General features: G+C 44.3%; 1 protein-coding gene across 3 annotated transcripts in view; it reads right to left on the bottom strand.

The window, feature by feature from the left end:
• Positions 1-24545, bottom strand: part of ST7 (suppression of tumorigenicity 7) — a 144911-nt gene that overhangs the window by 56051 nt on the left and 64315 nt on the right. For 2 of the 3 annotated variants that reach the window (XM_084514376.1, XM_084514377.1), the window contains exons 2-6: positions 14910-14992; positions 6799-6958; positions 2569-2623; positions 1913-2028; positions 726-801 (exon numbers count right to left, since the gene is read on the bottom strand). In XM_084514376.1, coding sequence (XP_084370502.1) covers positions 726-801; positions 1913-2028; positions 2569-2623; positions 6799-6958; positions 14910-14992 — 490 coding nt within the window. The remainder of the gene's footprint in view (positions 1-725; positions 802-1912; positions 2029-2568; positions 2624-6798; positions 6959-14909; positions 14993-24545) is intronic. The other variant, XM_084514378.1, reaches the window with a different exon arrangement.

Here is a 24545-nt window from a genome sequence, read left to right as displayed (position 1 = left end):
CTCCTTCGATTAAACTGCTGTCCAGGCACAAACAGTTGTGTTTGTTGTTTTTGTTTTTTTTTTCCTTCTAATGAAACAAGTGAAGGGCAATCTGTAAGGCATCAGTTTATAAAACTCTAGAATGTGGTAATCTCAGACAGCAACCTAAGGGAGTCTCTCTGCCTGATGCACTCTGGCAGCATTTGTATAGTTTGCCATGCCAGTAAAGCTTCAGAGCACTGAGTTTACTGTGGGATCCCAGAATGCTACATTTCTGATTGAGAAAATAAATAACAGACTCAAAGAAAGTAAGTCCTCAAATATTACATCGTGTTCCCTCACACTATCAAAAGAATATTTCAAAAGGTGTTTATGAGGCCCCTCCTTGTTGCTTCTGTTCAGGACAACTGAGAAATCCAAAAGGGAACTCTCTTGTCCCCATCCCACAAATAAACATATCATAAACTCATCAGGAGGCAACTTAATTAACACTTTGCTATGCTAACACAGGGCCCAAAGCCCACTGCCATCAGTGGGAAGACTCCCCATTGTCACCAGTGCCCTAAGGATCTTCTGTGTGGCTAGCACAACATGCAGCTGTGCTTTTTTTTCCTCCCATTGTTGGGCTTCCTGTGACAGGCCTATAATCATGGTTAAAAATTACTGTAGCAACCCCCCTGCCTTAAGCTATCATCAAGTGGATTTTTAAATGACAGAAAATAAATGCAAGTTTTGTTGTCACTCACTCATTCAATTCCAAAGCTTCATGTGCTGCAGAAATTCGGGCTTGAGGGTTTCTCTCTCTCCAGGCTTTTTGCATTACTATTCAACAAACCAAGCAGACAAGGGGTATATCAATCATTACAGCAGTAACAAGGAGAATCTATTGCATTATAACAACAGAATTTACTGTTTTCAGCCTGACTCACTCCAGAGCATTTCAAAGAGCTCAGTGACCACTCAAAAGATATATAATCAATGTGAGCTTCTGCCCCAGATGCTCAGCCTTATTCTTTCATTTAATTCACCTTTTTTCCATGAAAAAGTCTGACTGAGAAATCATGCTATCTGCATTGTTACATGCAGAGAGGGTAAGCAGCTTTTTCATCTGAGAGAGGTAGTTGTGCTGTTGCTTTAGTAGCATGTTAAATGGAAACAACATCTTGGCTAAGTGGACCACCTTGTAATTAGCCCACAGTGTTCAGAAAGTAGGATTCATGTTTCTCCTGTGTCAAAAAAGCACACCGTGTTCTCCTTTGTAATTATGCCCTCAGAATACTGCGCCCAACTGCCAGTGTGTCTCCTTTCTTAAGAGATTCTAAGATTTGTCTCTTCAGATGCAAATTCTGATGATAAAAATCATTGTTGTGCACTTTAGCTGAACCAAAATCTGTACGTGGACATAACAGTAAAGGCTTAATGCCACTAAATCTGCTTATATCAAATTCAGCTCTAAGCGTGTTGTTCCTTTTATTTATTTAATTATCATTTTACAGCGTTTCTAACTGCGGCAGGGTATGAAACACAGGACTCAGGTTTTACACAAGCTCTCCTCTGTCAGCAGAGACTAAATCAGGCCTGGATAATGTAACTCAGAATACTACACTGCAGCTGGAGGCAAATTAAGCTCTATCTGTTTGAAGCCACTGCAAGAACCAGGAGGAAAACATAAGCCTTTACACTTGTAAGTGGTACCTTGCATGACTTCAGCAAGAAACTAGAACAAACTAGTGTCACAAATTTGATAGCTTATTCCTATATAGATACTTGTACAGACCTAGCATATTACCACAGCAACAGCTTTCCAGGCATGATCAAACTTTACCTTTCTTAATCTACCTGTGAGAACTGATGGCTGACTGCATTTTTTCTGCAGCAGTTCAAAATAATCATTAACCTACTAGCAAAAATGGTTGCTCACAACATCTCTTACTAGCATCTGCAGGCCGTAAATGATCCGTGTCACATGTGAAGAATGTCTGATGGTCCTGTGCTGAAAGATTCATATCGTAGTAAGTCAAGGGTTCTCTCCCTGTTACCCACGTATACCTGCAAACATGTCAACAGAGAGACAGTTTGGTTAATGAGGTCACATTCAGCAAAACCTACAGAAAAGTAGAGTCCGAGATGTTAGAAATGAAATGCTAGCCAATCTTCTAACCAACTGCATTTCACTGTACTGTGATGGAGCAACAGCAGTTGAACATGAGCTAATGAGGATGTTGGAAAGTGCTTACTGGCAATCTATAACACACATGTTCAAGCATCAAGACTATGGGAAACCTAGATGTTATTCATTAGGTTGTTTACTAAAACTGATTTGAACAGAGTTACTATATTAGCACACACTGCACTTAGGTGTTCCGGTTTTTCTAAGGACACCAAAAAAATGACAGAAATACCAAGTGCATGAATTTAAATTCCTTTTCATTGAGAAACATTTCACTAATGACAGAAAAAAAACCTGGTATGAGCACAGGTGTCCACAGTTGTGTCTCTTTTTGCATCCCTGAGTTGGATTAATGGAAATGTACGATTAAGGCCCTTAACCAGGTACCATACCTGAAGCTGTAACATCACAGCACTTACCGATTATATTCAGCTCCTCTGAACAGATTTAAAGGATTTCGCCAGACTTTGCATTCTGTCATAAACAGAAACAGACAATAATGAATCTCTCCCAAATTAAAATGCAACTTGAGGTTTAATAGAAACATCAGTTACCTTCTAATGAGCTTTAATTAACTTTTACTTTCTATAGGTGTGAAATGAAAAAATAAAGAGCATAAGAGATGCAGGTAAGCAGATTGTTCTTCCCTTTTTAAATAATAATTTCACTATAAATTAGTGTTAATAAATGATGTAATTCCAGACAAATAACCCCAACAACGCTCCAAATGCCAGGTGAAAAAGACAATACCAATTAGTGCTGGGACTCACATTTACCATATGGCAGATCTGAAAAGTAACACTGGGTTACTGCACTGAAAAACAGCAATTAACTCCATCCCTATGGACTTGTTATTTCTACAGAAAAACCGCGCTGCCTGGTTGATACTGTAAATCACTGAGAATCTCAGCTGCAACTGCCAGATTTAATTCTTCCTTAGCTTATCCATCGCAACATCTGCTGACCTTACTTAAATTCCTTCAGAATCCCAGGGCTGACAAAGTAGTATCAAGTTGATTGGCAGAGAAAAGTTCATTGCAAAGGTTTGGGAACACCATAAACATTTCATCTACTTCTCTCAGGGAAAAAGAAATAAAATTCTTCATGGTACAGGTAGGAAGAGATTAAAAAAAAAATCCACAACAACATCATTTAGAACAGAAGTAAAAAAAAAAAAAATCGGTTTCTATAGCTTTTGAAAAGCTGAGGTCTTAATTATAGCTTTTCTTGCTTTAATTTAACACCAGATTTGTTCTCTTGAGTTCACCAAAGACAATTCACTCCTGTGAAAGCGAAACCAGGATCAAACCCAGTATTTGCAGCACAGACTCATTGTTTCACCACAAATCTGTTCCTGGATGACCCTCGTTCAGTGCTCTGCAAAAGCCAATCAGCAGCATTGGACTTGCAGCATTTTACCGTCTGCTTTCCATCACCAAAAACCAACCAGCACGTTTTTCCCAGTGAGGTTCAGTAACATCATTTCTAAAGAGATCTGCATCGGTTTTCAGGCAGGGTATCCACCCTGCTTCATACAATGCTGGTAAGTTTCTGTCTAGTCCATTAAAGTAAGGGACAAACTCAAAATGATAAGTGAAGCCTTTGTCTGTGTTCATGGACCTAGCTCTCACTTCTGAGCATGAAGCTCAAGCGGCAAGGAGGGAAAGCATTTTACATAAAGGATTTGTAGGAAAATAACACTTGCAACTCCACAAAAACTAGTCAAATGGCAGAGGTGGTGATGGGCTCTTGGCTTGGGCCCTGCACAGCATAACATGAGCATCAAACACCGACACAGGAAAGGGAAGGTGGCTGGGACAAATACAGGCAGTGACTGCACACCTTCATCTTTCAGCTAACCACTTCATCGGGTAGCCAGTATCGGAAAGCTCCACTGGTTTGCTCACAGAAGCACTCGATCAATGTTCAGCTGCTGGCCTGTGCAGCCCGAGGGCACGGCTGTTTGTCAAGCTTCAATCTGACAGCTCTCACATACTGTGACTTGCAATCCATAGTAAATATTAAACTAATATCAGCCTCCTCAGAGGTTTAATAGTTCCAGAGGTACCATTCAAAGGCTTGGCTTACTCTGTTTGCAATAAATAAGATTTGCCAACAACTATTTGATGGCAGTGATACCATTCATTGCGCTAATCTTACTCAAATTTTTGCTTTGTGTGGGCATGGCACTTCCACGCTGTAGCAGGGGAAGGGGGGCTGGGGAACACAAAGGAGAGGTGAAGAAGGCATTTTTATTACCACCTCCTCCTGTCCTGGGGGTAGTTTGGCATCTGTCCGGGTAGTTAAACACGATGAGCTCTTTGTTGCTTTTGTCTTGGGATCTGCTGATACCATGGTTTCAGTGCAATAATCTTCCAAATAATTCTTCCAGACTTTCTGAGGATAAACTTATCTACTGTGATATTCTACAACAGTCAAACATCTATGCAGGAAAACATGGTGAACCAAGTGAAAAAGCCATCTTCAACTTGTTGAATAGTGAAAGAAATATCCCAGGATGGATGCATGACAGACTCAAAAGGTTGCCTTTTCTGTTACATTACAAACTAGTAACACACTATAACTATGTCCTTATTTTGTATAGGCAATACAGACTTCTTGAATATTACTCTTTCAGGCCCTTACTCAATGGTCACGTTTTGAGCACTGGTATCTTTCTGGAAGCATGAATAGCAGGCTTTCTGTACAGACACACTGTACAAAGACACTGTTGGAGGAATTTGTAGAAGCAAGAGCCTGTGCACTGAAAGCAAACCCACTCCCTGACTGCTTCTTTGTATCAGGAAAGTCAAGATGCTTGGGTGAACCTCATTAGTCAAAATACTGTGCCTTCTGCTTTAAAATGATGGGAGTTATTTCGGAGTTGCTGAAGTGTGACAGCACACGCTGATGAGTGCACACAGGTGTTTCCACGCCACCCCGTTCACCCAAATCTAATATCCTGCACCACGCAGCGCTGCTATTCATGGCCTCTCCTCAGATGGGAATGACAGCAGCTGAATCTGCAGTGCTATATGGAGGCTTCCCCAAGTGGGAATATCCAGCGGAGAGCAAGGGTTTTTGAGGCCACTTACTTTATTTAACTTGTGAGTTCAAAGCTAATTTTTGTTTGCTTGTTTTCATGAGCACTGACGAGCAGAAGTTGCCAGGTACAGACAGAGGTACCTCAGTTGCTAAACAATGTGTTGTTTTTAACTGAATTCGTTCTTTTTTTCTTTTCCTCATTTGTCAATTCTGATATATTTTAAAAGCCTGTAGAGGAAACAAATTTAAGTGTAGCCTAATTGACTCTGGGGTCACATCCCCAGTGAAAGCCGAATTAATTTCCAATATTACGATCTCTGTGCCCAGCTTAGGCTGAAACAGTTAAACCTCATTTTACAGATGAGGAAAGCAAGCAGTGAGACCCCTGCCCTGACTCCTGAAGCAGTATCTACAGCTCGAGCCAGACGCCCGAGTCTGTCACAGCTTCCTCACCCCTCGTGGTCCTCAGTCCATGCTCCAGGCAGCAGAGGCAGCCAAGCACGACCGTCAGCTCCCTGGGATCCCCGGCCAGCCCTGGTGGATCAGTGCTCCAGGGGCTGATGCACCTCAGGAGGGCTGTTCCTCGGCGGTCCCAGCTCTGTAAGGGGGACCAGGAGACCTGCAGAGATGGCTGGTCTGTGGGAGAGCTGGGGCAGGACACAGATGGCTCAGTCACACTGCGAGGTGTCAGAGCTCGCTACTTCTGGTTTAATATTGTCTTTTTCACCGGAGCAAATATATGCGTGTTCATTATAATTAAACAGAAGTCTATAGCAAAAAATACAGCTCATAACGTTTATACCCTTCATGTAAGGCTGTCGACACACCTCCTAAACCCTATGTTCATTCAGAATTATTAGGTGCATTAGAAATGAGGCTCCAGCATGTCATGGACAGCTTTTAAGACTTGAACAGCCCAGACTCAGACTCCATCAGCCTGGTTGGCAGCACCCACTGAATTTCATAGGAGCTGTGAAAGCTCAGGAAAATCTATCCCAAATGCCTGAAATCAGGCACCCTGAACTGGAGGCCTCTGTTTCAAACCCGGCTGCGTTAGGACTTGCCCAAAGCCACCAAGCAACTCAGCAGCAGAGCCGGGAATGGTACAAGCCCTTAGGCTAGTAAGAGCCACTGTGCTTCTGCTTGCTGAAGGGAAATCCGAATGCTGCTCACTTACTGCTCACATTATCTAAAAAATAAAGCAAAGTAGCAGATGGGCAGTCATTTTTTTCTGATTATTTCTGACAATGTGCTTCCCGTTTTTTTATATGTGCTTTTAATTCCTGGAAAGAACTACAAGGAAAAGCCTTTAGAAACGATATGGCAGAAAGAACAAGTGCAAGGCATGCGGGGGCTCTGGGAGGGGAGCAAGTCGCCACCTCAGCACCTCAGCACCTCAGCCTGGGCGAGTGGCGTCGGTCAGGGCAAGGGATTAATGGGGCAGCCCTGTGCAGGAGGCACGTGGCTGGCCCTTGGCTCCTCAGGGCTGACCCCTGGCTCCTCAGGGCTGGCTCCTGGCTGCTGGGGGCCGGCCCCTGGCTCCCCACGGGCAGCGCCGAGGGCCGGGGACCCGCGGGGGGTGACACCAGCACAGCGCCCCTCACCTGAGACGCTCTGGCGGCTGGAGTCCGCCTCGCCGCCGGCGGCGTTGGCCGTGCTGGGCGCGCTGTTGTCCACCCCGCCCAGCAGAGGTCGCAGGTGGCTCACCGAGACCTGCTCGATGAAGGACGTGCCGTACTTGCGGAAGTACCACCACTCGAAGATCTGCAACACAGCCGTCACTGGCACCGCGGCCCCCGCCGCAGCCCCCCGCCGCCGCCGCCGCCGCCCCCGGGGGTGCCGGGGGCTCGCAGCCCGCCCGCCTCCCCTGCTGCCGGGAGGCCGCCTTCCTCCGGCAGCAACAGCGAAAAATCCCATCCCTTACACCAAATCACGTCCTTCGGAGGCTTTTAACATTGCGAGGAACGTTGTTTTGAGGTGACTCCTAACGGGAGCCCCGCTCCGTCCATCCCAGGCGAGGCTGCACGTAGGGCTGGGCTCCTGCCGCAGCTGCCTCCCTCCACGGGCAGTGGAAAAAAAGGTGAGGAAAGGCAGCTTTGCTCCTCTTCCTGGCAATGCCTCCGAAGGATCCCACCACATTTCATTTAAAGAACGTTTAAAGTACCGAACAACACCCCAAAACCCAATCTTACACCTTTTAAAGGATTATTTTTTTTCCCCCAACAGAGCCAGCTGTGTTTCGTTTTGTATTCCTGACTTAGCATGATTCTGAATTAAATTTCAGGCTTTTGGTTCAGCTAGAAAATCAGAAATATATATATATATGTATATATATATTTACATAGCTCTGCTTAACAAATTCCACAGCCTGAAAGAACCCCTGGAAATTGAAATTATGCACATAAATACATGTTTGCTGTATTTTCACAGAGAAATTATATTTTTGGGGTAAGAACAGACATTTTAGGAAACCACATAAACCTGGAAATGAAGACTATTTCACATAAACAGGAAAAAGATTTTGAGTGCAGCACACACTTCACATGAGTATATCCTGAAGGGTTTACAAGGCTTCGGGCTGTGGGACACCCACAGTCTGCAGCGAGGTTCACGTTGGGCTCCACGCCTTCCCTGAATCGCTCCTGAGTCACCAAAAACGGTCTCTGTATTTCTGTATTTTTTGCTTTTTTAAAGTCCTCTTGGGCTCTTTATATAATTGAACCGACTTCTCTCAGTCTCCATAAGATTGTCTGTAAAGTTTACTTCTTTTTCTTTTTTTCTTCAAACCATTCCATAGGGGAGAAACTCCACAGGGGCACAGCAAGAAAGAATTCCTCTCCAAAGGTTACTGTGCTACCTTCAGCACTGGGGCTTCCCTTAAGTCCAGCTGTATTGTTAAAGTATCCAAGAGCATTCACATGGAAGAAGCTGATGCTAACTGTGCTGGATGGAGTGGGAACGTAGCTGGTGGCCATAGATCAACTTCACACAAGCATTTGTGGCAGCCCTGGAGACCACTTGGTCCCCAAAACAAGCTAATGGCTCTTCTTGGAGACATCAACAAGGAAGAATAAAGCAGTTTTATGAGGAGAAGACAGAACGGCTACTAACGTGAACAGATAAAGGTCACAGGCACTGGGGAAGATAAACAGATGCTCACAGGGAAACCAGAACATAAACACATCTGGATCTTTGTGAACTCTGCATTCCTGGCAAGTCACTGAAATCCCTCGCAGCATGTAGGGCTCCTACCTGGGTTTGTCACTCTGTGTGTTCCCTTGGGATGCACCCAGGTGGGAAGACCTGCGAGGAAGTATCACTGCATGCTGTTCTGCACTGATGTACTTCCCAGGCATCCACCACCTCCTGTGCTTCTCCAAATGCTAGGGATGATGGACAGGGAGCTGGCACAGGCGAGTTTTTGGGTTTAGCTCTTCTCATGTTCTTACACAATGCTTTCTGAAGGGTTGAGAATCTAAATCTTACGATACAAGAGTGCATCATAACCTAAGCAGCCAAGATATGGCCGACCATCAGAGAAAGACTGTGCTGTAAGATACAGTCACAGCTCTGCCATGAGTGTATGTTTTTGTACTGTCTTTGGCAACTCTGAAGCTCGAACACAACTCAAGCCACAGTTGTGCCTATCCAAGGCCTCAAAGGACATGGTTTTAAGGAATCAAGGATTATAGTTTTGTACTGAGACACAGGACACTGAGTATCACTGTAACAGAGTCAGGGACTGAAGTACAGCTTGCCAGACTGGCCTCTCAAAACTCTTGGTAGTTAGATTGCCATCTAACTGGCTTTGTACTTTCTTTAAGGAAAAAAAATAAATCAAAACATGTTAATGATTCCCTGCTTATTATTTCAACTACAAACAGCTTTTACATAAAAAGAAAAAAAAAAAAAGAGCACTTGTGACCTCATTCGCCCTGCATAACTGTACACAAATCGGGAAACCGTCACACTGAATTTCAGTGAAACTGAGGATACAAGCAGAAAGAATGCATGCATGCTGTCACTACTACGGTTCAGCTGAGTGACAGGAGCTTGTCAAAACATGTGGTACAGCTGTAAGTTCCTCCTTAGCCTTACAAATACATTAATTACTTTTTAAAGGGGGATTAAAGCTCCTCAATCTTCTAAGACATCTTTGAGAAATATTTGCAATGTTGAGTGAATCCAGTGCCAGGGAACACAAACCAGATCTCAGTGCATACCAGCTCCTAGAAAATGAAGCCATAAATCATCACCACAATATGCCTTTGCTTAGAGTGATTTGTTCAGGGTGTATGAGAAGGTAATATGTAATCTGGTTTTGAAGTCGAAACAATAAATTGCCTTCACAGTATTTCTGCACCTTTCTCAGACAGCGTCAGCCATTTTGAAACCTGATTTTTTATAACCAAGTTTGATTTCTAACTGTACCAGCCAGTTTGAAGGCAATGTGAAGTCAACAAGCTTTTGACAGTTCAGCAGAAATCATCAGGCAGAATAATAGCGAACTACAAGGATTAATTACCTGTAGAAAGAGATCTGGATCAGAGAGGAAATTAGGGAGAAAAGTCATTTCTGCACCACCTCTGAAAGTAAAGCCACCTCACTTAGTGGTATTTACCTTTACAAGAAGGTGTCTCTGCCCACGGCAGGGGGTTGCAACTGGGTGGTCTTTAAGGTCCCTTCACACCCAAACCATTCTGTGATTGAATTATTCATTTCTCTCATACACATAGGGTGGAAGGGAAGCTCATCTTCACAGCAGTAGCAAATTTCTCTGGGTTCTCTCTAGCTGATGCCTGTTCTTTTATATCTGATCAGGGTCACACAACTCCAGACTCTCAAAGGATCTTTAAACCTTCACAAAGGCCAAGTTAAAAACCTGTTCTGAACATTTTCAGCTTTGTGTTGTGAAGTCCAAATCTAGAAATCTTGTTTTTCAGTCTGGTAGGGGTCATGCTTAATGTAAGAATATTTGATTTTGGAAAACCCTTAAGGAAGTGCATGCACTTCTATAAGTGCATGGCTATGAACAAAAAAAAAAAAACAGCTCATAGGCAGCAAAGATATTTGGGTCAAATAAAAGCTGGTTAATCACTCATAAATCTGAAAGCATTTCAGATACTTGTTATGGACCTTTTTTGCCTTTGCTTCTCTATGCAGGTACTTCCCCTGTGTAATGAAAACATCACAGTTCCTCTCTTTCTTATCTCTGCTCTCACATACAAGATCTCACAATCCCAGATTGTTTTATTTCTCTGTGCAACAACAAATCCATTCTGCATCCCTTGGATTATCTGATCTTCCCTCTTCGTTTTTCAGAACAGATACTCCACCAGAAATGCATCAGTCCACAAGGGACGGTTTTGATGGCTGTTCTCACTGGACCAAATACATCTATCAGCGATCTGAATTATGCTTTCCTGTTTATCATATCCAAGACAGGCATCCTCTCTTACAGTGACTACTCTCCGTAGTCCTCTCCCAGTGTGTGTATTGAGTCTTCAGCAGAAAGAGTAAAGAATTTCATTTGCAGGCAACTTCCACAGCTCAGGACTCTCATTCAGACTTCTAATTAGGCATCCGGGTCTCTGAGGAGTAAGATTTGGAATGCTCTTCTAATATGAGGGGCGGTAACAACCAATCTAATGGATCTAAATGAGGCTTACTCCCTTGAGGAACAGGATGATGACAGCAGAGCATTCAATGGTTAAGCCCCTGCGATAAATAAAACAGGAGCACAGCACGTGTTGGACTGGCTTTGTCATCCACGCTGTTTATTTGTCAGCACACTGCCCGGCCTGCGCCAACTCTCCCTGACAATGACTGGACGTGTTCAAGGGATATCACAGCCCAGGGGCTGTTCCCAGTAGAAAGTATGGGGAAGATCATCCTGCTTTGGGAAGCAAGAGTGTTTATCCATACGGCTGTGATGATACAATGCCACTTGCCCTTGAACAGAGAAAGCCCCTTTGTCTGCGATGCTAGCAACCACCTTATGCAAAATAGCTCTTTACCTACACTTTACCTGCCTCTGAAAACACAGAAAGGGGAAAGGAAGTAATATATTGCCTGGCCTAACTGCAGGACTTCTCTCAGTGCTTGGTAGGTGCCGGTTGTTATGCCTTCAGCGGGTTACAGGCTGCCATCCTGCAGACCCTTCCTCTCTCATCAGCTACCTGGCAAATGCTTCCAGTTTCTCAGGAACTCCCTACAAGGCCTCTGCCCTCCCCGACCTGCCAGCCTCCACCGAGCAGAGCAGAAGCTTTGAACAATTACCACGTATCAGTCTTCAGCTGCCAAAGATTGTCCCTGTGCAAACGTCAGACTTCCACAGAATCTGTGGGAACACCCAGAATTCGGGCACCTCTCTGCCCCTCTGCAGCAGACTACACAAAGGTAGCAGAACAAATAAATAAATAAACACAGAATAACAGTTAATATCGACAAGAAAAAATTCGCGTCCTCTTTGAGACTTCCTGCACTAGCACCATCAGCTGCAAAAAAGCAGAAAACTTGTTATTTACCCCAAGCTCTGACAGGGAATAATAAGGCATTCTTGGTGGAGCTTCGAGACTGGGGCTCACTGCTGCCTGAGGTTTGTTAACCCAGACTCTATCAGCTTGCAGTCCAAATGCCATAACAACTTTCACTCTGGGGGTAACATATTCAATATGCAGCCTTACTGAGAAACCTCGGTGGCATTTAGGAACACAGCTGCAGTTCACAGCCTTTGCCTGACATCAGTCGTGTTCCGTGTTACCCTACCTGTGGCAAACTTCAGCCTCTTGACACCAACTACAACACAGCTCCACTGGATTCTCTGAGTCAGAGCCCTGTTTTTCACTGAATCAAAAGTAACTCTTGTGGAACCAAGTTTCCAATATAATATTTTTATGTAGTTTGGGACTTAATTTAGTTCCTATTCTTAATGTCAAAAATAGGTGCTGGGGTGAATTCAAAGGATGCTATGTTGTTCATTTTAAACTACGTGCTGTAAAGTAATTGTTAAGGAGAATGGCTGAGATAGAAAAGACTTTTCTGTACTGTTCTGAGCTACCCAGAAAAGAAAAAGGGTTTGATATCCTTGCTTCAAATCGCATCATCTACAGTGAGGCCAGAATTTTACCTAAAGAATGAAAACAAAGTAAGAGACAAAATAAGACAGGAGAGCACTGTTCTGCAAAGGAGTCACGTAGCATGCAATTCCCCAGAGCTGAACTCTGCAGAGTCATTGTTTCATGATCCAAACATGAAACAGAAAAAGCATTCACTTTCCCATTGGTCACCACACTTCTGAAATGATGGAATTTTCCTTCATTTCATAACCTGCTGTGCTGTGATTTCTCCTTCTGATTGGGAATCGCAGCCCACCAGTAGTGGAAACAAATCTGCCAGACCATATGGTGGAAAATTCCAAGAACTATCAGTACATCTATTCTGACAGATACCCTAGTAATGTAGATTTGAGAGGAGAATGCTTGTTTTGTGAAAGGGTTTCATTTAATACCACCAGCAGGTCTAAGAACCCTTCAGAACTGCAATGCTGCATGACAGGTAAGTGGGTGGCATTGTAAGCAATTCAGCATGTTACAGGGCCATTGGTAAACAGCAATCTTGTTACGAAATAATAAATCTGAAGCATAATTGGGATAGGGACTGGCTAGCACTACCTCAGTGGAATTTGCCCGGTTGTCTTTCCTGATGATGATCCTGATGATGATGATCCTGATGATGACCATCCTCCATGGTCTACTTAAGCTGCAGTTTCTTTTTTCCATGGTCATCCCTGCTGAGTTCTTTTTCCATTATCCAGTTTACAGATCACATGTTCCTCTCAGCACATACACTTTCCCTACAGCCTAGGGTTCCTGACTGTCACCTGCCTGGCCTATGTGTCTTTTGCACGTTTAGGATGGTGGCGTATAAGCAGCAAAAACTGACAGCAGAAGTGAAGGTCCACAAAAAAGGCTTTCAACACAAAACAGGCTTTCAGTCTTCTTTCAGTCTTTGTCTACACCTCCATCACCGCACTGTTCCTTTAATTTATTCATAAAGGACTCTATCATGCACCATTTAGTGAAATTTCTCTGGCTAAGGCTCACTCGGTCTCATCTCTTCTTGGAAGACTTCTGTAGGTGCCCTTTTCCCCTTTACCATACCGCAGCCATGAATGCAACTTGCCACCTGCTTCTTGCACTTTCCATCCAAGCACTGCACTTACCAATTGCTTGCTCACAAGTCTCCTACTGAGCTCATTCCTCAGAAATTGCCTTCCTGACCACAGTACAAAATGTAACTACATTTGCTATCATGCTATACACAGACACTTTAGTTACAAATAATCTAGCCTCTCTCTCAGGTTTTTGTTCCTGTTTGATTCTGTAACATATTTCCATAGATACAGACTATTTTTTTCCTTGCCACTTCCTCCAGCTGTCTTCGATGTCCAGCAACAAATATGGGATTGTGCCTGTGGAACCCATGTATTTCCCTCACTCCTCATCTTGTTCGTGGGGCCTGGCCTTTTGACACTTCTCCTTTCTGAGCGAGATTACTGAGATTACTGAATTTAACATTCCTCCTGTGCGTTTTGTTGCACCAAGTCTTGCAGGTCTGGCTGCTGCACCTCAGCGTTCATGTTCTGAAAGAACTGCTCATGTCTCCAGAGCTCCGTCCTGTGCTTTGGGGCTCGATCCATGCAGTCATGCTGAATGCCCAAGGTGCAGGCATTAAGTAATTGCTTTCTGCCACAAGCAAACCCCAGAGCAAGGCAGAGCAGCAGTGCACCTGATGCTTTATACCTGAAATCATCCAAGTGATGAGAGTCTCACAGGCATTTAGGAGTGAAGGGTGGCATTTCTTTGTCTACAACAAGCAGTGTGCAAGTGAGAGCTCCTCTGAGGTCAGCAGATACACGGTGACATGAACCAGCCCCTGATGTTGACCTTCATTTGTGTCAGCAGAAAGCCACTCTCAGCTTTACTCAGCGTAAGCATAATACCCGAAGAACATCTTGCAGATTGTTGGACTTTTTCACCTCAGTTTGTTTCTGTGAAGACACTGAATAAAATCCAGAGCAAATGCTCTGTTTTCGACTCCTGTGCTGTGATGGCATTGTGATTCAGTCCCCTGCATCGATTTGCACGATGAAGCCCTCAGGGATTATACATGGGAGGAGTTTGTTGTTTTTTTTTTTAAGTGGTTTGAAAATATTCTTTAGACCTTTAAACAAATAGGCAGACATGCATTGAGAAAGATTTTTAAAGTGAAGATGTGAAATAATCTGCCTTTGGAATTGTGGTAGTAGAACTAGGCATGTTGCTGATATTCTAGTCACTGTTTCTCTAGGAAATCCTGCTGCAACTGTCTAAACTGAGCAAGCGAAGCTGAGAGAGTTGGTGCCTCTCCTCTTCTTTTCACCACTCCTGTTATTTCTGTAGTACTTGTCAATGGAAGCACTTAATGTGCAAGCACTTGTTCTGATGTATTATAGGGTTGTTTGTTAGCGGGGCACACTGTCCTTCAAGATTTTTTTCTTCAAAGAAATATAGTGCTGAAGCATTTCCTCTCTTTTTTAAACAGAAATAGAAGGGCAAAATTTACGTGCTGCAAAATGTAGGCTTAGAAAACAAAAATGACATCTCATCAAAGCTTAAAATCCCATTCTGCATGAATCAATTTGTAAAGTGATATTAATATATCTGGTACTTACCAAAATAAGTCCCGAGATTAATGAGGAGGTGCCTGTCAGGGCAACATAGAACTTGGGGGTTAACGTGTTCAAAAACATACTCACTGCAAAAGAGAAAAAAAAAAGAGAGGAAACCATGAGTACAAGAGCAGGACATGTTCACCCCATGCATCCCCTCCTCCTCCCAGCTGCTCTCCAACTTCAAGCAAGTTATTAGCTTAATTCTGATAAAAAACTTCCAAGAACATCCTGTTTCACCTGCCTCACATGACAAAGTAGAAGATGAGACTGCTACATGCAGAGTTTTGTTTTCACCAGAGTCAATCACAAGGCAATCACCAGTCACACACATGTACGGACGGGTCTCTCCTACTGCAGCCAGCATTCTGCTGCCTCTGACTTCAGGATTCCCCGTGATATATGAAGATATCTGGTTATCTGCCTCTGCTACTCCATCATGGTTAGAAATCTTATGGGTTGGTCTCGATGTGCTGCGTCCAACTTTGTCTCAACATCCTGCATCATCTTTGTCGAAACAATTTCTTAAAGCCTGTTACTTTTCATTGCCTTCCTTCTTCATTCCTCACTTACAAAGTAGGAGATAAAAGCCTTTCCCTAACTCGTTCCTCTGCATTACAGTTAGCGAAGCACACAGATAGTACGGCAATAGCGAATAAATGTGTAACACAGATTAGGAAAAGACCTAACAGGCTTTCTGATAGATTTTATTAAAACCACAGCAACAACAACACCACTGTCTAGATCATCTACGATATAATCTGCCCTATCCAGGGCAGAAGCAAAGCCAGACAAGCTGCAAGCACAACAAAACCATTTGTACGCACTCCTGGAAATTCAAAGGGCTTTTCTAGTCCTATCACATTGTGGAAGCTGCTGAGAGAATCAACAGGCAGTCTTGCTCAGCCCCCCCCAGAAAATCCCTACGGACTTGAGAAAATTAAATAACCTTTTAGTAGTTTTTGGATACTCCACAGAAGCTATTAGAGAGAACTGGAGCTCTTAATGCTAAATCCCAGATGTTGAAAGAGAAAACGTCAACTACCCATCACCTCCATCTTGTATGAATGGAGCTGCTGTCCATTAAACTTAGAATATCGTCTGTAAAAAACCTTCCTGGTCCTATCCTGAACTGGTGCCAAAGTATTTCTCACACATACACACACACGTGTACATTCGTGCGTATGTATCAAAACGCTCTAGTCATCTCCATCCGTGTCTGAAGAAGGAGCTGACAGTAGTTAGCAGGTAAATTTAACAGGCTTGTAGCAGCCTACCTACTGAACAGTCATTTAAAAACACTGATAAAAGACCTGTAAATGTAGGCGGGAGGCCTCCTGCTCATGCTATTCCCTTTAGAAATGACACTTGCTGAAGTTAAAGAACGTAGAGCGGAGAAATGAAGGGAAGACAACGACAGCGGGATACAAATCATCAAACATTTGATTAATTTTCCATAACCAGTAAAATAGAAAATTGTTTTCCAGAAATGCATTGCTAAAAGTGATTGAAACATTGCAAATTAGCTGCTTTGTTTGGATTTTAGCTGTATAGTTAGTCACTGTTGTGTGTTGTGTTTTTTTTTTCTCGAAAAAGCCATAAATTATTAAAATGTGTCATTTTCTGCTCCACTGGAATAGCATCAAGCATCAAGCTGATATTGTAAAGAACTAGTCTGTGGCTTTTAATTCCATCTCCCATTATTTTTCACAGATGAGTTGGGTGCCAAATTCTCAGTTACTGTGAATCAGCCCAACATCCCCCACCTTACCGTGTGCAGTGTAATCACCCTTACACTGATTTATACCAGCTCTGGCTCAACAGCTGGGATTTTCCCACATCTCATTGCTTTTTTTTTTTTTTTTTCCTGTTTCCTTCCTTTTTTTTTTTTAATGTCTAATACAAACTGACTTTGAAATAGTAGTCCCTGCTTACTCCAGTCCCAGTACCTACTAAGAAAGAAGAGGAAGACAGACACCAAAATAGCTTTAGCTTCTACAAACCACCCATGAGTCCTGTAGAAGAAACATTCCTCATCCTGGAATGCAAATGTAAACCAGAGACATAATCAAACAGAGTCACTGGGGATATTTCAGCCTGCCAGTGAAATTGCTTCCTCTGCTGAGGTCAGGATATTCCTGGGAGAAAATACTCTGTCGTGGGGTATAGCTATGCATGCTCCCCGTGCAGCCCAGGGCTGCTGCAGTGCCAACAATAACACCAAGAGCCAAGCAGCAGGAGAGCTTTAGAGGTGCCTTCTCTTCTCCTCCTCTGCCGTAGCTTCACAGCTCATGGAATGCCACAACTTTTCCCATTAAATTAGAAACATTACCCTGGAGGAAATTTGAATTTCAAAGGCATTCAATTAAAAAAAAAAAAAAACTTAAAATTTACCAAATTTACCATCTGAGCCTCCTGCGTTTCAGAAGATTCCATGCAAAGGCAGCCATCTGAACACGGATATAGTCTATTTGCTTTAAATTCCCACCGCCTCTTTAATTAAAAAATGCTGCTAAGAGCACAAAATTCCTGAAGTGGTAACAGCACTCTCACCTACCATCACTGCCTGCTATCAGTACGCACCACTCCGGGAAATGCATCCCCCCTTGGAAGAGCCCTCCCCACAAAGCAGACTGCAAGCTGCTCACCAGCAGAGCAGAAGGAGCGAGCGCCGTAAGAACTGATGTTGGCTTTGGTCTGTCACCACCTCTGTTAGGAGCAATTGGTTCTGATTTACAGGCAATCAGATCCGAACGGAGATAGGCTTTTATTTATCTGTCATCTGCACCACTGTGGCTGGTTTATTCCTCACTGGCGCGTATGCTGGTGCTCGTCCGTGCTCTTTGCTAGAGGCTGCTACAGTCGTCCGCTTTTACAGCCTCACTGTGGGGACTGGCGAGGCGAGCCGGTGCGATGCTGGATGCTCTCAGGCCGTGGGGTCCTGTCTCCCAGCTGACCAGCACAGCTCCGCTGCTTCATTTGCAGTCGCACGCAATTAGCAGAGCTACTTAGCTGGCCTGCTTCTCTCTAATCCCTCTGCTGCTCTTCTTCCCACTGATTAATAAAAGAATCTTCTGTCCCGTTATGAAAACTATCAACTTCTGCCAATTATTAACCACCTCCCTGGTCCCTTTGTCTCTGTAAATATTATTAACTAAAGCAAACACTTTCTAATAAGAAACATATTTCCAAAACAATAAAACCAAGCACTGGAGGAGTTGCGGTCAGACTGTTTTCATGCTGAAGTCGATGAGAATTCAGTCTCTGTTTCAGTGGAAACTACTTCAAGGGCCAGTTCTCATGATGTTAATCCCCAAAGTAAAAATCAATCCTCTTTTGAGTTATCTTATATGCATTAAAGGCATCTAATGGATGTCCAGAGAGAGAAGCGTGCCTACATTTAACACCAATTGCCCAATGTCCCTACAGTGGCAACTCACTTGAAATCATGGTTACATCCCAATTATTTACAGAGGCTTTTGATAGTGAGTGATTTATTTCAGGTGTGTTAGTGGATCCGATGGAATACAGCACAGCCTGTTTTTGTAAAGAAAACCAGCACGACCTATAAATGCTGTCCAAACAAGCCACGCATGTCTGCTTATGAGACATTTCTGGCCCTAAAAATAAGCCCCCTGCCTTTCCTCCCTTCTCTTTATTGCTTTCGTTTTAATCATGCTTGAGTCATCCACAGAAAGGTACTATTGACATTTCCAAAGTTGCTGGCATTACACTGGTAAATCATTCCGTCCTACTGTATAACAAGGATTCCTGTGTCACTGCTAACCCTGCATGCCCAGAGATGAATTTACGGCCAATTTACAACCAATTCAATTCACGGCGGACAAGGCAAAAAAGCGCACAAGCGCCAGTCTGCTGAGGCTAATTGAAAGAGGTGATTGAAATGTTCTGAAAAGCTAACACCATTTCATTCCTGTTGGACATGTTTATTGCCACTGCCCATGATTCTTTCTGAACACAGGGATAAAGAATAAAGGGAGATCATCCAGCTTTTTTTTTCAAGCAACAGCATCCTCAAATCGTGCACAATGCCTTGCTCAAGGTGGCACTGACATACGTTGCTTTACCAATCTCTTCAAGCACTTTGAGGCGTTCACATTTCAAGCATGTGAGGAACCACCGCAGGAGGGAAATACTGGGCTTAAACTGGTGAAATTATCACCATCATGGTGTTGTACCAGATAATTACGCTATGCAAGGTATGCAAAACAATGTGAGGTCTTGTGACCCCAGAGCCCAAGTCCCGGAGACTGGCAAGAAGCAAAGAAGGTCCTGTTGTTGAGGATCCTTGACATGGCACCTCAGCTTCTTTTCGCTACAAAACCCCTTCGAGCTGGTGTTCAGACATGGTGTAGAGGATGCAGCAGGGATTGGCTTATTGCACAGGGGCCTCACCATGGATTAACGTAGCCCCGACTCAAAGCTGTCACATGAACTCCTCTACCACAGTGGCAGCCAAAATGCTGAAATAAAGCTGTTCAATAAACTTCTTTTAATAAACTTATGAAATTCTCTCTGAGTAGGATGCACTGTGTACTCTGGCCTTTAACTGAACTATTTACATGTAACCTTTCTGAACTCTCGAATCATCCTTCAGAAGAGGCCCAGCAATACACTTGGGAAGCCCTGCTAGGGTCACGCTGAATTACACATCCTTTCCTGCGATGGCCTCCATCTCGGTATAAATACAAACCCCACCAGATTTAAGAGCAGCATGTGATATTGCCTCAGGAAAGACAAACAAACAAAGCCTCACCATTCACCAGGGTTTCCCTTGGGAAGCTACCAAGATTTTTTTTGTACTTCTTCAGGCTTCTTGAAGAAATTGCCAAAGAAGAAGTGGACATCCAACAGTTCACGAACGCTCCAGAGTGAGTTTCATTTTTACGTGAGTTGTTGCAAACTCCGTGCAACTTCCTTCTCCAAGGCCTTCTGTGCAGCTCTGTTTTCAAAACCTGAAAACTTCTGACTCTCAGAAGCAGACCCGTGGCCACTCCTGGCAGGAACAATCGGCGTCTGTGCTGCACACAAGGAAATCCAGATGCCCACTCACTTTGCTCAACCACCTCCGCTTGTCCCGAAGGCACGAGGCGGAACAGGAGTCACATTCAGACACTCAGAGCCGGGTCTAATGGCCAGGGAAGTCATCTCCTGCTCTGTGCAGGCTGGATCAGAGCCCAGGTGGCGTGCCAACAGGTAGCTGTTATTTCAGATAAATACCAAACTCGAGTAACTACCAAGGCCTGCACAGAGTGCTGCTGTTACCGGTACCTCTCGGTAGGCCTTCCGGGCTGAAGCACCACCACCACTCTCTCTCTTCCACGTTTCCTCACCTTACATGTAAACGTTTGCCCTTTCCACGCAATGCCTTCGCCACATGAAGAAGGGGCAGTGCCTGTGGATGGTCTGTCCTGGAAGGAAGTTTTGGCAGCATGGGGGAGGCCTTCAGCCACAAACCACAGCCCAACGAGCAGAACCAGCAGAAGGCAATAATGCAGTACCAGTTCCAGGTCAAAATCATCTGACTTTATTCATAACTGGAAAAAAAATTAGAATTTTGAAGGTTGCAGATGACGGCAATAATCTTCTCACCGCTTTGTGACCTAGTGGCCCACTGAGCTCATTATGCCCAGCACAGAAAACTGAAACAAAGCTTAACCAAACTCAGTGCATTTTCCCCAACCACTCCTGCCTGAGATTTGCTAACAAATCCAACATGATCATTCTCCTCAACATTTTAATGCATTAAATATCTGAAAGCTGATGTGACACGATGATCAGCCTGCTTCTCAACACCAGGTCTACATTCGTGCTATAACATCCAGAAGTGATCAGATCAGTTTTGGCTCAGTCCTAACAAGAATTTGTGCTGGTTTGTGAGCCTGTGGGACTTGGATGAGTACACTGTGTCCTTCTGAGTGCATTAACCACTCAGGCAGTTAGACATGAGGCTTGCTTGTCCCCACTGAGAATAAGATGCAGGGAAACATAACTGGTAAGAGATGGGAGCCATCACGGAGCTGAGGGCAGAAGGACAGAGGTACAAAGGGGAAGGCAAAGCAAAGCCAGAGAGAGAGGGAAAAAATGGTTGAAAAAGTTAGAGAAAAATCTGCTCTGGGAGGAGAAACCTTGAAGTACAGGTGAATGAAAAAATCCAGGACTGGAAGACAAAAAAAAAAACAACACATAGACTCTAGCATGACTTCATAGTGTGTGGTATCAAAGGGAAAGGGGGAAGAGAAAAGAAAACCAACTCGGAGATGGACAAGGAGAGTATACAGATAAATTAAAACAAAATGAAAAATGGGATGACAATAAAAATGAGCCCGTAGAAAGGAGGACAAACCACAGAGACAGAAACAGCAAAGGCAAAAAAAGCCCACAAGAAACATCCCATGCAAGGTGAATGTAAACAGAGGCTATTTTTATTCTAGCAGAAGACGGTGTGAGATCCAGGGGCATCTTTCACTGGGAGAAGTGCTAAAGGCAACGCTAACAGCTTTGGTCGTCTGGGGAAGCAATACTGCCAGCAAGCTATTCCACGGCCTCAAACACACCCAGTGCCTTGTCTCACAAACTGAGATCCTTACCACAAGGTGCTGCATAAGGTTCCTGCCCCCACCTGTGCATTTTCTCCCTATTTCCTCTTCCCATGGATGAGGCAGGGCAATCGCTGCGCAGCCACAGCCTGCAGCCCAGGGCATCGAGGTATCCCCACGCCTTTGTAACCGAGCTGCCTGCAAACTCTGGCCTTTCAGCAGCTGCTAAGCTTTCCCCCAGGAACAGACAGGCTGCACACGCAGGTACAGGATCTATTGTATCCCACCCCAAGAAAAGCACCCATGAATTTACCAGAACCAATGTAGGACAGCCACACTCCAGCACACATTTTGCTATCCCATTTGAGTGAGATCATGAGCTCCCTGCCTGGTGGATTTGGGGAGAATAAAAGTATGGAGAAAAAAAGATCAATTTTCCTCCATGAAAGCAGCTACTGTAATGCAAATTTGCTGCCACATTTGCTGCCCCCTGCCAAAGGATGGGGAACATTTCCTCTTGCTTTCACAATGCAGCGGTGACATGAATTAATTACACGGCTCCCGTTAATTGTAGGGCATGCTGACTGAACACCAGGATTTGCTAATATATTGGCAGCAAAAGCCCTGCTTAAAAAAAAACAAACTACCACTGGCAACAAACCCCAGCACTTCCATTTAAAGAAAGGTAAATGAGGGAGAAACCATTTCCTGGGACCTCAGAGCCCTCGGCTGTCAGGGATTAAACTCCTGTGCATTTCTTCATGGCCAGCACAGTGCCCCGCTGCTAAAAGCAGAGTCCTGGCATTAATAATCCAGAAGTGGGAGGGAAGAACTGGGACAAATAAGAATGACACATGAAGGATGAGCAGCGACGTACTGAGTAAAGATACTTCCAGTTGGGTTTTTAGAGATGTGCATGTGTAAGGTCCGGCTGTTGCTTGGTTCTTGGCTAAATTCTCTTGCAGCACTTTCAACCTCAACTCTTCTACAATCAGTTTGCTCGCCAGGCGATTTGAAACACTGTCAGTATACACGTCTCCCCTGCAGATTTTAACGTTTCAAGTAACATACAGGTCCTTGTCTTAATTTGTACTTAAGCGCTGTGCTTACTGCAAGAGGAGGTGCTCTCTCAGGCTTGTGATGGGGAATATCCTTCACGGTGCAATGCTACAGGGGAGCTGTGGGCAGAACCAGGCCAGATGCTGGAGGAGGCACCTTCACAGTCAGCTTGCGGCTCCGTACTACAGCCACCAACATATCTGCACGTGCACCTAACAGCAATTTCCCCAGCACAAAACCAGGGGAAATTCTGCTGTGATGCTCCCGTCAGGTGAGGCTGCGCTCCCTGATGGTCTCTTGTGATTTCGGAGCATTGCTGTGCACAGACTTCTACCTTCTTTCAGACGTGTGGCCAGCACCTCACTCGTACAGCAGAGAGCAGTACACTGAGCTCTTCAGAGTACAGCCGTGGCACATTTATTAGCTGGATGGTTTTAGGACTTAAGGCAGACAGCGGTTGGGCTCCACTGAAAATCAACAGTGATGTACTTCACTGCAAAAATGTACCTAAGTACTGCGACAAAATCCCCTGATTTTTCACAGAAGCAGTCTGCACCCCAAAGTGTTCAAACAAATCCCTATTGTGCTTTAAAATTATTAGCATCAGCTCCCCGGTGTAACTGAGTTGCTCGGGCCTTATCCAGCGAGGCCAGGCACTGCCTGTGAAGTCAAACCTACCTGTTACCTCGGCTGTCCCTCATCCTGAGGCATTACACAGATTTACATGGGTTAGCCTTTCAAAGCTGTATTAAAACAGAAGCCAATTACTAAACATCATTATCTGGAGTCATTTAAGACAATTAATGGCTTTTGCTTCAAGTGCCGGCTCAGCACAGCTCTCTCACAGCCCAAGTTTTGCCCCCTTCTCTCGTGTAACAATGCTCAAGGAGGCACCAGCCCCACTGACTCTTTGATTTGGGGCCATTAGCTGTCTAAGAACGCCCTCAGCTAAAAGTTTGCCACAGTGATTAATTCCAATGCATAGCTAACAAAGGCCAATCTACTTTAGAGAGACAAACCAGGCAAAGCGTGTTCACAACCAGCTACTGGCCTTCCACAAAAGCCAAAACATCCCATGGGTTCCTATTATCCAGGAGCCTCTCTCTGAGCAGCTATTCCCATGCTGAGACAAAAAGAGGCACAAGAACAGGACACCCTCTGCTGCCCTGCAGCCTCCCTTCGTGCCTCCTTTTGTTCGGGAAGGATTTGCTACGAGCACCAAGCCTGCGGGTATGGGCAGTGGCACATCTGTCCTTGCATGTTGCGTTCAACAAAGATGGGGATCGCCGTGTTCAGTGCGTTCAAAAAATTGCCTCGGCAAGGAAAAACTGCAATTTGCATCCTGACTGACATTTCGACTGTTTTTCAGATGCATTTTTTTTAAGCTCTGGAAAATTATTCCGTTCCTGACATTCCTATCCTAACCTTGATAGCTTCCCTATATAGCACGTCTATTTTAAGAGTCTCTCCGATGCTGATCTCCGCATGCAAGAACTAGCAAGGTGCTTCTTGGAATAGAGGTGACGGGAAAACGTCTTTGTAATTAGAGGCAGCAACCTCATGAGAATTCCCTGGAGATCCGCAGTGGCTAATATCACTATCCTGGCACGGAAAACTCAGCTCTGCTTCCTCCCTACAAAATCAATAGGGCGTTCATGCCATTTTTCTCTGCGCTGCCCATTTTAAATTTCTGTATGCAGCCAGGACGTTTTTTCCAGTAATTGATGGTCTGGGTGATGTAGCACAAAAGGAAGGGAGAAATGAATTTTCTAGCAAGTGTGATTCATTAGGTTTATGTATGTAATAATCAACCTTCCCCTTCACAGCACTCCTAAAGCCGAGTGACTCACACAGTAATTGTACCAAATGGAGAAGAAGACAAGTAGAAAACTTTTACCTCTTTGCCTCCCTTTTTGGGGATTTTCACAGAAAGCACAGCACCAGATTTGACAAGTGCAGGACAATTTCCATTGTCTAGCAATCCCTTGGGACACCCGAAACTTATTAAAATGGAAAAGGC

This window comes from Aythya ferina (genome assembly GCF_964211825.1).
Source record: "Aythya ferina genome assembly, chromosome: 1".
Lineage (NCBI taxonomy): Eukaryota > Metazoa > Chordata > Aves > Anseriformes > Anatidae > Aythya > Aythya ferina.
The sequence above is the reverse complement of the archived record's forward strand: the minus strand, read 5'-3'. Positions and strand labels throughout refer to the sequence as shown.